Source organism: Phascolarctos cinereus, unplaced genomic scaffold (assembly GCF_003287225.1).
Source record: "Phascolarctos cinereus isolate Bilbo 61053 unplaced genomic scaffold, phaCin_HiC Scaffold_2;HRSCAF=192, whole genome shotgun sequence".
NCBI lineage: Eukaryota > Metazoa > Chordata > Mammalia > Diprotodontia > Phascolarctidae > Phascolarctos > Phascolarctos cinereus.
In genome coordinates, this window is record NW_027555625.1 from 323725473 (window position 1) to 323740294 (window position 14822).

Sequence of the window (14822 nt, forward strand, 5' to 3'; positions counted from 1 at the left end):
TAGGCACCTACATGGCCTTATACTAGATGCCAAGAGCTCTTCAAAGTTCAGATAAGAATCAATTCCTGTCATTATGGAGCTTACACTCTATTTGGGGATTAAAACACCAACAAAGAGCATTAGTATTCAAAATGTCATGTTATAAATGCATCAAAGAAGTATAGAACAAAGTGGTATTGTGGTCAGGAGCACTACTGACCAAAGGGATTAGGGAGATTTCTTAGAAGAAGATGGCATATGAGTCGGACTTTAAAGGATGGGTAGGAATTCTACAGGTAAAGATGGAGAGGGAGGGCATTTCAGGCACAGGGTAAGAGCTTCTCATTGTATGACTAGGTGTTATTTTCAAATTACACTGGTCCTCACCTGTCTATATTGGGAGGAAAGTTTGTCTCGGAGGCAGCACTTATGAATAGCCAATGAATATAGAATTAAAGAAGATTAAAAGTCTGAAGGGCCTTAGATGTCATCTGCTCCAACCCCTACCTGAAAAAAATGAAACCTCTCTATGACAAACTGGACAAGTGGTTATCCTGTCTACATCTGAAGACAGGGATATGACTACTTACTTCCTGAGGGAGCCAGTTCTATTGCTGGATATCTATAATGATTATGTGTAACCCTGAATGAAATGAGGTTCAAGAACTCAAGTTCTTTCTTAGATTGAACTGAGATCCAGCATCCTTTAACATTTCCTAAAATTTGGCTCTAGTTCAACCATCTATGACTAAATAGACTATGTAACCTTTCATCTACAAGACAAGACCTCACATGTTAGAAGACAACTATGTATTACTAATTCTCCCAAGTCTTCTTTATTCTAGTTCCTTTATCTGAGCCTCCAATGACATAGTTCTAAGGTTTTTCACCATCATGGGCACCTTCCTCCAGATGAATATCAGCTTACCACTATACTTTCTCAAATATGGTATCTGGACCTGAGACTTCCAGCTATGATCTGATGAGGGGTGATGTAATGGAGTTAAAGAACACTGAATGTGAGTCAAGAAATCTAGCCTCAAACCTTTCATCTGACCCTTGATAACTACGAGATTTGGAGTAAGTTGTTTTAGCTTCTCTAAGCCTTATTGTCTTCATTTGTGGAGCAGAAATAATATTTGCACTACCTGTCTCATGAGATTAATGTGAGCAAGTACTTTTTTAAACTTTAAAGGGCTATATATGTATGCATTATAGAGTTGTTGACTAGGACACAGAAGGCTGATACTATTGCTTCCCTTGTCCTTTACCTGAAGCACAATTTAGAACATGTTCTAAAGACACAGAAAGCATTATGTGGCCCACTGTTTATAATTTTTAAGTAAGAGTTTTCTCTTCCTCTTGCACCACTACAACCCCCAAATGCCTTCTAACCAACCATGATTTCTATTGTTATCTGCTTAGAAAATAAAATATACCCTGGCTCTCTTGAATTTCCTTTACCTGATTTGCCAAAGACCAGGCCAGGAGTTGTAAACATGGTAGCCAACTGAGGTTCCCTTTATGGACTTCCCCTTTGCTACTTTCTATTCTCTTGAGTAGAAGTACAGCTTTGGCATTTCTATTAAGTCATCAAGTCAATTAATTGTATCCCATTATCAATAAGGGAACTACTTGGGGATAGTTTCTAGACATAACAGAAATGATCTTTATAAACAGAATAGAAACAACTTCTACTCTTGATTTGCTTCCAGAAACCACTAGTAGATCTCCAAAAGTCCCAGCACTAGATCTTAGCCTTTTAATGCCCAACAGCTTAAATCTAGAAAACTTGGGAAGTCTAAATTAATTTTTTCTTCAGCCTCATTTATTTGTGTCTAATGGTAGCCATCTCCAGGGTGGGAGGAAGGGAGGGAAGAAAAAAAGGTGAGAAAGAGGAAAAAAGAAATGTATGTGATGACTTTAAAAGGAATACCAAGTTCTACATAATAGATTTGCAGTTTCAAATGCAAATTTTATCATATTATGTTATAGAAATGATTGTTTAACCCATAAATTAAAAATAAAATAAAAATTTAAAAAGAAAAGGAATGAAACAAAACACTATTAAATCTTATTCAGATAGGTATTAACTATGAAGTGATCAGTAATTCCTACTCTTTCAAAAATTCTTCAACTGTCAAGCTTGTTATAGGATTCAAGTTATCTACTTTAAAACACACTCTGTACAGATATTATGAAATCACATCATTCAGCCTCTACTTGAAGGCTTCCAATGAGGGCAAACCCATTACCTTCCAAGGCAATCCACTCCACTTTTAGATAGCTCTAATTATTAGGGAGTTTCTGGGACAAGTATAAAAGGGCATCTTTATAACTTCTACCCAAAGCTCCTTGTTCTTCCCTCTAGAGCCAGACAGATCAAATTCAATCCCTTCTTCCACGTAACAGATCTTCATAAACTTAAAGGTAATTATTATATCTTCCCTGAATCTTTTTCTCCAGATTCAACATCCCTATTTTTTAGGCCAATCTTCACATGGCATGGACTCCTATCAAGGTACATGCCTTCATGGGGCATCATGAATTGTCTAGAGATGGAGGGTCTGATCTTACCAACCAATTTTTATTCTTCAATGATTCATCTCCCTTTGTGATTTCTGGATTCTGAGTGTGTCTCTTTAGCATTTTCACAATGAAATTTCTATATGAAAGAATGACAAATTGCTTTCAGCCCACAAAGTGACAAGAGCAGATGCAGCCTCTGGTACCTTAGAAGGACCATGTTCCACAAAGAATTGATTCATCCTTTCCTCCTCCTTCTGCACTCTCTGAACTCTGCACACAGCGCACACCTCTGTCACAGTGTTTAGAAACGCCCAGGCACAGCTTCCATGAGGTATAAAAAGTCATCTTGAAAACTACACATTTATAAGAAATCACGTCTTGACAAACCAATGCAACACTAAGAAAAAGTGCCATGTTTTCTCCATACAGCATCCACTCTTGTATGCATTCATTCATTCAGTCATGTCCAGAAGAGACAAATCTCAACTCACCAAACCCTCAATTAACCAGATGTTTTGTTACACTGTTCTTTGAGGGAAAAGAGAAAAGTGACAAAAAAAAGGAATTGCTTATGCTCCAAGATCAGAGGACCATATGCTTAGAGCAAGAAGGGACTCTACAGACCATCAAATGTAATCCCTTTATTTTACAGATGAGGAAACTGAAACTGAACCAATCAATTAATTGTTTAATTAACAAGCATTTTTAAGTGCATACTATGTGCAAGGCAAAATGTTTGTTGACATGACTTGACCAACACAAAAAATGAAATAAAGTCCAGTAACTTGCCACAAAGTGAATAAGTACCTAAACAGAATTCAAACTCAAGTCTTCCTTACTCCATATCCCACACCCTATTCACTGTAACACCTAGATTCCTACAGCTTTAGCCTATTTTCCTACATCTCCTGAATCTACTAATGGAAGTTTTTAACTTTAATTCAGCATTAAGACAGCGTGTAGTAGAAAGAACACTGAATGAGGAATCAATAAGACCCTGATTAAAGTTCCAGCTGCCCCTTAATATGGGGCTTTGTTATGTCAAGTCAGACACTTAATGTCTTTGAGCATCACTTTGCTCATCTGCTAAATATGAATAATAACTGGTACACTATCTATCCCAAAGGACTATGGCAAGGAGCCAATGAAATAATGGGTGTGAAAGTGTTTTAAAGCACATGTATTACTTTAAAGTATTGTAAAGCACATGTAGACATGTAGTATGATTATTAGCATAACAAAGAACAGGTGATTCTATAGCAAGGTGAATTGGAAAGAGTACTAGTATTAGAGTCTGAAGGACTTGGTTTGAATTCTGACTATTGTAATCTTGGGGCAGCTAGGTGACACAGTAGATAGAGTGCCAGGCCTAGAGTCAGAAAGACTCATCTTCCTCAGTTCAAATCTGGCCTCAGACACTTTCTAGCTATGTGACCGCGGGCAAGCCACTTAGCCCTGTTTGCCTCAGTTCCTCATCTGTAAAATGAGCTGGAGAAAGAAATGGCAAACCATCCTAGTATCTTTGCCGAGAAAACCCCAAAAAGAGGTCATGAAGAGTCAGACATGACTGAAACGACTCAACAACATTGTAACCTTGAGTACTTAACTCACCAAATCTAGTTTCTTCATACCCACATGAGGAGGCTGGACTAAACAATCTCCAGGGCCCACTCTAGTTCTATATCCTAGGATTGTAGTAAAGGATTTGGAGTCAAGAAGATTTTATTTCAAATCCTTCTCCAGACATTTTTCAGCCATGTGGCCATGTAACACCTCTCAGCCTTAGTTTTCTCAATTACAAAATGGGGATAATAAAAGCCCCAAAATAATAAACCTCACAGGATTGTTGCAAGGTTCAAATGAGACAACATATGTAAAACCTCTAAAACCTTAAAAGTGCCATAATTGCTAGTTATTAATTACTAGTATCACATGACTCAAGAACTTTATGATCTCTTTCACCTCTAAGATTCCGTGATTCTTACTGAGACATAGTGTGGAATCACAGGAAAAAAAAAAAACAGTGGATTTGGAATCAGAGAAGCTGCATTCAAAATCTTAGCTCTGCTCTTCACTACCTATGTGACCTCGGGTAAGTCATTTAACCTTCTTTGGCCTGTTTCCCCCTCTATAGAATGAGAGGGTTAGGCTAGATGATCAGTAGAGAGCATCCCTTCTAGTTCCATCAAGGTTGCCATATTCTATTAATGCAAGATTTTAAGTCTTAGGAATAACCTGCTTCCTTACAGGTTATAAGTTCCCTGAGGTCAGGAACTGTTCCATTTTTATCACTGTAACCTCAGTACCTATTACAATGCCTTGCAGAGAACTAGTTTTTAATACATGTTTGTGGAATTGAAATGAATTGAACTGAAACATTTGAGGAAGATCTGTGGGTTGGCTCTCTATCAGCCAGAATTTCCCCCAATCAAATACTGTAGGTGATTCACACTTTCCTTTGTTGTGTTATAACCCACCTCTCTCTCTCCACAGTGATGGACACTCTATCTTTCACCATTTTGTTACTACCATTCAGTCTGACAAGGAAAAAGCAAACTGATGCTGTTAATGAGAAGCAGGTGAGCCCATCCTTTATGGTGCCTGTAGCAATTAAAGACAGTGCTATAGGAAGCCATTTAAAATGGGCAAGTGAGGAAGGATGAGACAGGTGGCTGCAAAATTAATAAAGTATTTTTGGATGGGTAAATCTTGAGAAAGACAAGTTCAGAATCATTAAAAATGTTAAATATAATGACTATCACCTGGAACGGCCCCAAAGCCCAAAGCACTGCTTAACCAGCATTTAATAAGATGTGGCTTTACTTAAATCAGGCAACTGCAAAGAGGGGTATGTTTAAAATGCCAGGAATTACCAGGCCTGTGCTAAATTAGTCCAGCCAGAAAAACACACTAACAAGCCAAATGAAATTCTGGCAGTGTTATGGAGCTGAAAGTCAATTTTAGGAGTTTGAAATATAGCTTTAATAACTGAATACATAAACCATCCAGAACCAATGCAGGGGATCCCTGAAATCCTAAACCTGATTTACTTCCTTGAGCTGCACGTGGCAGGATTATGGCTCAGCAGCTGGGAAAGCCACAAACCAGCTCTGCCTTCTTTTTCCCTTCCTTCTTATCCTATAACATATCACTCTCTCTTTCTTTCTTTGCCCCTTATTTGATACATGTATGCATCTGGTGCATTTTCTGAACTGCTGTTGGAGATGCATCTACACTTCTAGCTACAGAGAGCAGAGGGGAAAGAGACAAAATGAGACTCTAACAAAGACAACAAATGGAAAATGAGAATGAGTGTGCACTGACCTATTGATCACTGGAATGCCAGTGTGTGCTAGCAGGGGAGAGGAGCGGCTTGCAGAGAAGGCATTCAATAAGTGTGTTTTGGATGAATGGAGGAAAGAAACTAGGCAACCTGACAAGCAATGTGCTCAGAACCTCAGCTGATGGACTGATCCATGTGGGTAGCCTGTTTAAATACAATTTCCACGCGCACACTGTATGGGCAGAGATGGACAGGGAAGGATCTTACAACATCAAGGAATTCCAGTGGTGGAAGAGACCTGTCTCCCAATTGAAAAACTACCATAGGCAGGGAAAACACAAATTCTTTACCATAGACCACTCCCCATTTGCAGCAAACAGCACAGGCAACTGTTTGTTCAAGGGGCAGAGGTTATGAGCCTGGGAGAAAGGCTTAGAAGGAGCAAAGCCCAAGGAAAAGAGGGAAAAAACTCAAGTTCTGAGTATCTTTCTTTGCTTATTTGATTGCTCCTGTAAGCTTTAAGTAGTTAAAGGCTCATTGGAATAATGGGTTTAAAATGGGTAAAAAAAAAATTGCTGCCAACTCAATGTTAATGTGGATTGGTCTAGTCTAACCCTATCTAAAGTATCATTGTCCACTGTAACATCCCAGATAATTTGGAAAACACTATGCAATAGAACATGGCATCATTTTTATCACAACTATGAGGCTTAAGGACATTCAGTCTGGAGATTTTTGTTGGGAACATATTGCTGACTTCAAATATCTGAAGTTCAAATATCACATTAAAGGGAGATTAGACTTATTTTGTTTACCTGAGGAGAAGAAAGACATAGGCCTAATGGATAAAAGTTACAAAGAGACAAATTCTGGTTTAGAGATAAAGAAGGCAGCATTTCATAGTGGATAGAGCACTGGCTCAGTTAGCAAGACTCAGGTGTGAAGTCCCATCTCTGACACATGCGAATGTGGAAAAAGTCATCTGCCTTCTTTGTGCCTCAAACGATTCTCTAAGACTATAAGTTACAAAGCATGTGTCAGTCCACATTGGTAGAGGAGGTGTAACGGAAAGAATACTGAATTTGGAGCCACACGAACTAGTGGTGGTGGTGGAGGTGGTGGTGATGTTTTCATATCTCACCTCTAGTCCTTATTAACTAGGCAAACTTCAGCAGGTTACTTTCTCTCCCTTAGCATATGTGTCAGGCACTGTTGTGTTTTTGTTGTTGTTGTTGTTGTTGTTTTTAACATCATTCCATTTGATCCTTATAACAACCTGAGTGTTTTGCACACAGCAGGTACTTAATAATTATTGAATCTAATTAAATAAAATCATCCCCAGTTTATCTGGATGCAAACTTGTAACTGAGTTTCCAGAAAGGAATTCAGACTCACTTCACATCATGAAAATTATCAGGGCTTCTCCTTAGCAAGTAGTAATGGCCTGATATAGAGACACTGCATGTGTAATCCCTTGAGGCCAGACTAGCCTTGAGGGTTCATTAACATCAAGCACTCCCATACTACTCTCTGGGCTACATTCTTGAAATGTTTATGTGCTCTGGGTGAAAAGAAAAGCCAGACTTACTAACTGTAAACAAACTCAGTAGTGGTGGTCTGACTTCTGTGTGACACCAGAATACCTGACACCCCTAAAAGCAGAGCCTGAAGCAACTGAAGCAACCCAGGCTAGTAAAAGGTAGGGAGTATAGTCAAAGTCACTGTGATCTGGAAGACAGGAAATCTGGGTTCTAGACTTAGCTCTGTCATTGACTTCCTGCATGACTTTAGGCAAATTCCTTCTGTTTCTGAGCCTCAGTTTTCTCATCTGTAAAAATAAGATAATGCACAAGATAATCTCTAAGGTCCTCTTCATATGTAATATTGTGTGCTTCTAAATGGGGTGTAGGAGATAAGGAAAAAGGAGGAGAAGAAGACAGAAAAATGAGAGAAAGAGGGATTATAAATATAATCGATACCTGATAGAAATGTGGCCAAAAGGTGCTGATGGCCAGCTCCGCCTTCACCCAGCCTTCTGTCACAATCCCTGACACGTTCCAGATGGGGTTACCCTGGGGTCCTCCATTAACTTTCACATAAACATTCAGTGATCCAGGGCTGGACCGGTCTCTGCTAGACAAGTAGTAATGGAAATCGACACAGTGCGTATCATTCTCCTTCAAGGTCGGCAAAAGCAAGTGAGCTTTTTGTCCAGATGCCCGCCCAGAGCTGTTCACCATCATGAAGGAACCTGGAGACCACCAAAACGCAAAGGGGGAAAGGAGGGAGGGACAAAAAGAAGGAATACAAGAGGGAGGAAAACAGGGAAGGAAAGGAGACCCATGGGAGAAAAACAGAAAGAAAATCCTCTGAAAACCAGCTGTAAACAAATGTACTCACAAAATGAACCAATCATCTAGTTATGACATCACAAGCCATGGCACAAATGAAATAGAAAGCTTAACAAATTCCAGAGCAGAAAACTCAATTCTGGGGCTATCACCACCTAGAAAGACTGTGAGGTCGTTTAGATAATCAATAAAGCATCCGGTGCAGGATGAAATTTGGCATTTGGCATCACCCACAACACACAACCCCATTATTTGAGCTTAAGTACATACTGCTGGGTTAGGTCAGGCAAGCCTTCATGCAGTGCTTTATGGCCCCAAAATCATTCCAGGTTTTAGATTGTCTAGCTAGTAGTCACTGTAGCCAGCAAATATAGAACATGGAAAACATGAAATACTCCCTTGAACTAATATTTAAAGATATTATAATGGATTGACATGGGAACAGGCATCTCATACCTTTGCCCTAGGGTCACTGTCAGTTGGGAGGTGAGAATTGTTCTACTCTAGAGGCTCTGATGCCCTCCAAAGATAGCTTACAAACACTAGGGCTGTTAAAATTTCTTGTACCATGAGTAGCTAGATATTTCATCTAGGACAGTCACTAGTATCATCTCTGTTCAGAAGGTAAAGCTGACATTAATAGGCTAGTCTGAAATGATGGCCTGCAACCATAAATCCAACCTCTGAAGAGAATTGGAAAATTGGAGGGCATATATTGACTAAAAAGATACCAGCCCGAAGAAAACTTTTTAATGCCAATATACACTTGACTTTGAGTTCCCTGAAGGCAAGGATTATATATCTTCCCCCAGTACCCAGAACAACATTCTGGACCCAGTAGGCATTTAATAAATACTTGTTGAACGGAAGCAATTTTTTAAGAATGGAAGAAAAAGAAAATAAAAATGGAAATGGAAGTAAACAACACATTTTTATTATTTTAAATTAATACACACATTTTCAAACAAGTTGTAAATAATTTGGAGTTTATGGCTTGTGTGCAACAATTTTTTAAATTTTTTTTTTGGAATGTTCGTTCTGGATGATGGGTTACTAACTTTAGAATAAAAACTGCATGCCAAAAAAATAGAGAAGAGAAGCAAAATAAAATATAAATAAATACCTATTGAATGAATATAGAACAAACATCCATCAGCTCCCAGCTATACTTCTTAGTTGCCTCTGGCTTAGTTTGGGGCCATTTTATCCCTTGTAAAATAGTAGTAGATTGTCATAGCCGGGAGGAATCTTAAAGATCATAGGGTCCAATCCCCTAATTTTGCAAAGGAGTAAACTATAGTCCAGAGGGGATATTATTTGCTCAAGGATACAAAGCAAATTCTTAACAAAGCCCAGAGAAGAACATAGCTCTTGTGTGCCAAGGTGAGGTACTTTCTTCTTCAATCAGTCTCTCATTTGGAGGACAGATCAAAAGCAGCTGAAGTTAATGAGTCACCAAAACCATAGCAAATTTTTTTTTCAATCAAAATCCTGGAAACCATATGCTTATTTACCTGTGTACATGAAGGAAAAGTAGAGAATAGCATCAGAAGTGGGAGAGGCTGCCATCTGACAGTTTCAGCAACCAGGCACAGTTGTTTTTTTTTAATCAAATACAGTCTGCCCGGCCTTCTCACTTCTCATACTGCTGCCAAGTCTGGCTACAAATGTATTTCTCCACTGGCCTCTTACAATTCACAGAAGACTGGGTCTGCAAAGGCTTAAGTTCTAACTGACTGTGGCTTATATTTCCATCTAAAGCAAGCTCCAGGTATGTGACAGACTCCAAATGGCCCAGATAAATACTGGAATGAGTTCTGCTCAGTGGACAGCCATAGGCTGTACCTTCATTAAATTAATACTAGTATTAATAGCTGACATTTGTATAGCACTCTGTGATTTATAAAACACTCTATGTGAATTGCCTCATTTGATTCCGGCCACAATTCTTTGAGGTAAGTACTAGTCATAATAACCGTTCTACAGATGAATAAATAAAGGCCTGGGAAGGTTGTGACTTACTCAAGGCCACACAGCTAGTAAAAGATTCATATTGAAGTTTCTTGGCTCGAAATCCAGGGCTTCTCTTCCTCTACCCTCAATATCACAGTAGGGTTATACAGCAACAGAAATTTATTAAGCTCCTACTTAATACATGACATTGTGCTCAGGGATCAGGTTATAATGATTTAAAAATTATAAGGACCCTGCCCTCTTCTGGGTACCTTATAATAATGATATCAACTCACTTTGATATTGTCCCTTAAGGTTTACCAAGTGCTTAAAAGTAGAATCTACTCATTTTTACAGATGAAGAATGTGAGAATGAAAAGTCAGGTGACTTTTTCATAGTCAAACAGCTTCTAAGTATCAAAGATGAGAAGCTATATAGATAGGTATTCTAAGTCCAATGAATGCTCTTCAATATATCATACTGCTTTTATTCATTAATTCCATTTACTCAGATTCATTGAACAAATAATAATTAACTCAAGTATTACTTAAAGAGCAAAGGAAGTGAAGACTCATCTACCATTTCTTCCCTGGAAAAGTAAACACAGCCAACAAGCCAGTCCCTGAACAAGTATTTATTAAATGATTACTATTTCACAGGCACTTTGTTAAATGTGGGAATACAAATACAAGGGGGTGGGGGTGGAAAGATAGTCCCTGTCCTCAAAGAGTTTACATTCTAATGGAGAAAGATGATACGTAAAAGGAGGCTAGAAAGCAAGGGGACACAGCCAGGAGAAGAATAAGACATAGTTCCCCTGGGAGCTCTCCTTAAATGGAGGTCTGGGAGCATCCATCCAATCAGAGGGAGAAGCAGGGAGAAGCTGCTTTCAATGTTCAAATTTCAGAGTTGGAACAAATGAGATGATGAAGAGATTTCCTGGGCATGGTAGAGGACGTCCAGAGTGTAGCCTGGAAAGGCATGAGATCTGGCTCCAATCTAAAAACATTCATGAACTGCCTACAATGTGCAGAACACTATAATAGCCATTCTTAGAGAGGTTCCTAACTGTTTTGTGTCATCTGGCAGTCTCACGACATCTACAGAAACCCTTCTCAGAATAATGTTTTTGTCTATTCCACTAATTGAAGTAAATGGTAAATTTTTATTTTAAAATAAGTGAAAATATTCATTATTTTTCAAGATAGATAGATTTGTAGATCCCTTAAAATCTATCCACAGACCCCAGAGAACACTCCAAAGTAAGAACCCCTGCACTAAGAACACAAAGACAAAATGTAAAGTAGGACCTGCCCTCCAGGAACTGACTTTCTCCTGGTGATACAACATGTCCACAGATAAGGAAATCCAAGCCAATTTGAGGGAAAAGAGAATGTTAACAACTAAAGGGATCATGAAAGCTATCCCTTTGGAGGTAGCACCTGAGCTCAGCCTTGAAGGAAAGCAAGGCTTCTAAGGCAGAGATAAGTAGGGACCATGGGGGAGCCTGTGTGGGGTCACAGAAGCAGAAAATGGAATGCTAAATCTGGGGAACAGGTAATTAAGTGTCTACTTTGGCTCAAAAGTAAGGCACATACAGAAAAATCATGTAAAATCAATCCATAAGAGTAGGTTAGAATTACTTTTTTCAACACATAAGAAATATACCTCCAAAATTCTAGTATTCTGGTTTAAATATGTAACATTCCTTGACATGCAGCATTTAACACCAAAACATCTGGCCTTCCTATGTCTACAAGGTTTTAGCACTGCTGTTGTTCAATCAAATCCAGTTGTGTCTGACTCTTTGTGACCCCATTTGGGTTTTCTTGGCAAAGATACTGGAATGGTTTGCAATTTCCTTCTCCAACTTATTTTGCAGATGAGGAAACAGAGGCAAACAGGGTTAAGTAACTTGTCCAAGGTCATACAGATGGTGTCTAAAGTCCAATTTTAACTCAGGTCTTCCTGAGTCCAAGCCTGGGACTCTATCCATTGTGCCACCTAACTTTCTGTGGTTTTAGCATTCCTTCTTTAAAATTTGTTTAACATAAATATGATCTCAGAAGTAAGACTTCAGACATCAGTTCATATTAGCCCTGACTCAGGAGTGCCCTTTAATACATCCCTACTCAGTGGTCATCCAGACTCTACCTGATCATCTGTATGGAGAGGGAGATCACTGGAGGTCAGTATTTCTTTCTAATAAACAGTAAAGAGAATAGAAATACGGGGACTGCTAAATGGATACCATTTTGGTGGGCCACTTTTCCATATGTTGCCCACATCTCTGCTACCAATGGGAAGAGATATAATCCATTATCTAAGGTTTATTCTAGCAGAGAAGTACTTCCATTTTTCAGGGGTCTTTTGAAAGAACTAAGACATAGGATGAGATAGCGATGTGCCTTTTTCAATTCCACAAGTATTTTAAATTATGAGTTGGATACTAAGAGTACAAAAGCAAACAGAAAATAATCCCTGCCCTCAAAAAGCTTATATTCTCCTAGTTGGCACAAAGATACTGTGTTGTCTTGAAGTTATGGGGGAATGGAAGCCTTTACCTTTGATTAGGCAGGAGGTACATCCATCAGATTGACAAAGTCAGCAAAACACAAAAATGGAAGATGGAAGACAGGGACACTAATGCGCCACAGGTTAAACTGTGAATTGGTCTAATTATTTTGGAAAACAATTTAGAATTAAAATAAAAAGTCGACAAACTATACTAATTCTTTGCTGTTGCAATACTGCTACTAATCCTTCATATTCCAAGGAGGTAAAAAGATAGAAGGAAGGGCTCCATACGTACCACAATATTCATAGTAGAACTTTTATGATAGCAAAGAAAAAAAAAACAGAAATGTAGTTGGTGCCCAGTGACTGAATGGCTGAACAAATCGTGGCCTGTGAACATAATAAAATACTATTGTACCATAAGAAATGACAAATAGGAAGAATTCAGAGAATCATAGGAAGACTTGCATGAATTGATGAAGAGCAAGATAAATAGAGGCAAGAAAACAATTTACATGCTGACCACAATGAGGTTAAGGGGAAGGGGACACTGAAGGACTTCAGAAGTCTAACTTTAGATTAGAAACGGTGACTCAGTAAGTCCCAAAGTATGTATTAGGCAACTGCTGCATATGTGACAGGCACAAAGAAGGTGCTTCTACCTCTTGGCATGGAAGGGATAAGACTATAAATTTGACATGGGCACGTATTTCCGGCATGGCCCATTGTTTCTGGTTTTGTTTTGCTTTTGTTTTTTGAATGACCCTACTTATCTGTTACAAAAAAAAGCCTTGTGGGGAAGGAGGAGTTTGGGGAAGTGACAATGACATATAAAGAGGACATCACTTTTTTTTTAAGTTGTAGGATGAGGCAGAAATATCACTTTATTAGGATGTGAGAGATCCAAATTCTAGTCCTAGTTTTGTCACCAATTTGCCAGGTGACCTTGAAAAGAATCTCCTTCCCTTCTGTGTACTGCTGTTTCCCCATCTCTACAACAAAAGAATTGAACTAGAAGACAGATCTCTAAGGTCCATTCCAGTACTGACATCCTATAAGTCTAAAAAAAAAAGGCACATCAATAACTCAATGAGACACCATGAGCTTATTCAAGCATGTCCTGGTCAGAATTCTAAGTCAAGAAGACAAAGATAAGTGTACTGGCAAGGTCCTGCTTTTATCCTATCCTTCAGGTCTATTCACAGGACCCTGTTCTGGCATGTATAAGGAAGAAGGGGCTGAGTGTCAAACAAAAAAGAGGCTAAAGATTCCATTTATCTACCTGCCTCTGTCTAAGACTGATGCTGATCATTTAAAAAACATCACAAAGGAAGAGATCCAAGGGGCTTAATCCCCTAAAAATGACACTATCTTTCCATCTCCAACATGTCCCATATACCTTTTGTAAGTACATAATTGTTTGCATGTTGTCTCTCCCATTAGATTGTAAGCTCTTAGAAGGAAGGGACTATTTCTGTCTTTCTTTGCATACTCCACATCATGCACCTGGCCCATAGTATCCATTTAATAAATGTTTGTTGACTTGACCATGACAATGCAGAGTCTATACTGTAGATTGCCATCTACACCTGCTCTTCTCTATATCACTTCTCACCTGGAAAAAGAATGTCAAATAACATGGGTTTGAGTCCAAGTGCTTCTACTTACTATCTGTACAACTTCTGGGAAAATTGTAGGATCTCAATCTGCGCCTTAATTTCTCATCTAGAAAATGGAGGCTTTCACAGTTATATGGATCACAGAGCTAGAGAAAGAAGGGTATCTAGTCCAACTCCTTCATTTTACAGATGGGGAAACTGAGACCTAGACCTAGACAACTTGTCATAAACATAGTTAGCATGAGAATTCCAAAGCCTACTGCTCTGTGTAACCATGGTTTAACTGGCTGGTGTCTAAGGTCCCCTCCGGCCTTAAATTCTATGATCCTACTCTGCCAGAAAACAAGCATTTTGGATATTTCAGTGCCTAGGAGACATTTAAATTCTTAGTGACTGAATGAGCATCCCAAAGACTTTTTAGATACATCTTCCTTCAATCCTGAGGCTAGAAGTTCATGAAAGCCTGACTTACTGAATGAGGTGTAACATTATGGATGGCAAGTCAGAAAATATCAATAGAAACTACAGAAGCCCAAATCCCTATAAAAGACATCTTAGGTCCTATCAGGCACCAAAAAACTATCTTGTCA

At 38.8% G+C, this 14822-nt stretch overlaps 1 protein-coding gene across 9 annotated transcripts in view; it reads right to left on the reverse strand.

The window, feature by feature from the left end:
* PTPRT (protein tyrosine phosphatase receptor type T) overlaps positions 1 to 14822 on the reverse strand; it is a 1323147-nt gene that overhangs the window by 804738 nt on the left and 503587 nt on the right. For 8 of the 9 annotated variants that reach the window (XM_020998700.2, XM_020998699.2, XM_020998698.2 and 5 more), the window contains exon 3: positions 7771 to 8042. The exons of the other annotated variant lie outside the window; for it this stretch is intronic. In XM_020998700.2, coding sequence (XP_020854359.1) covers positions 7771 to 8042 — 272 coding nt within the window. The remainder of the gene's footprint in view (positions 1 to 7770; positions 8043 to 14822) is intronic. 9 annotated transcript variants of the gene reach the window in all.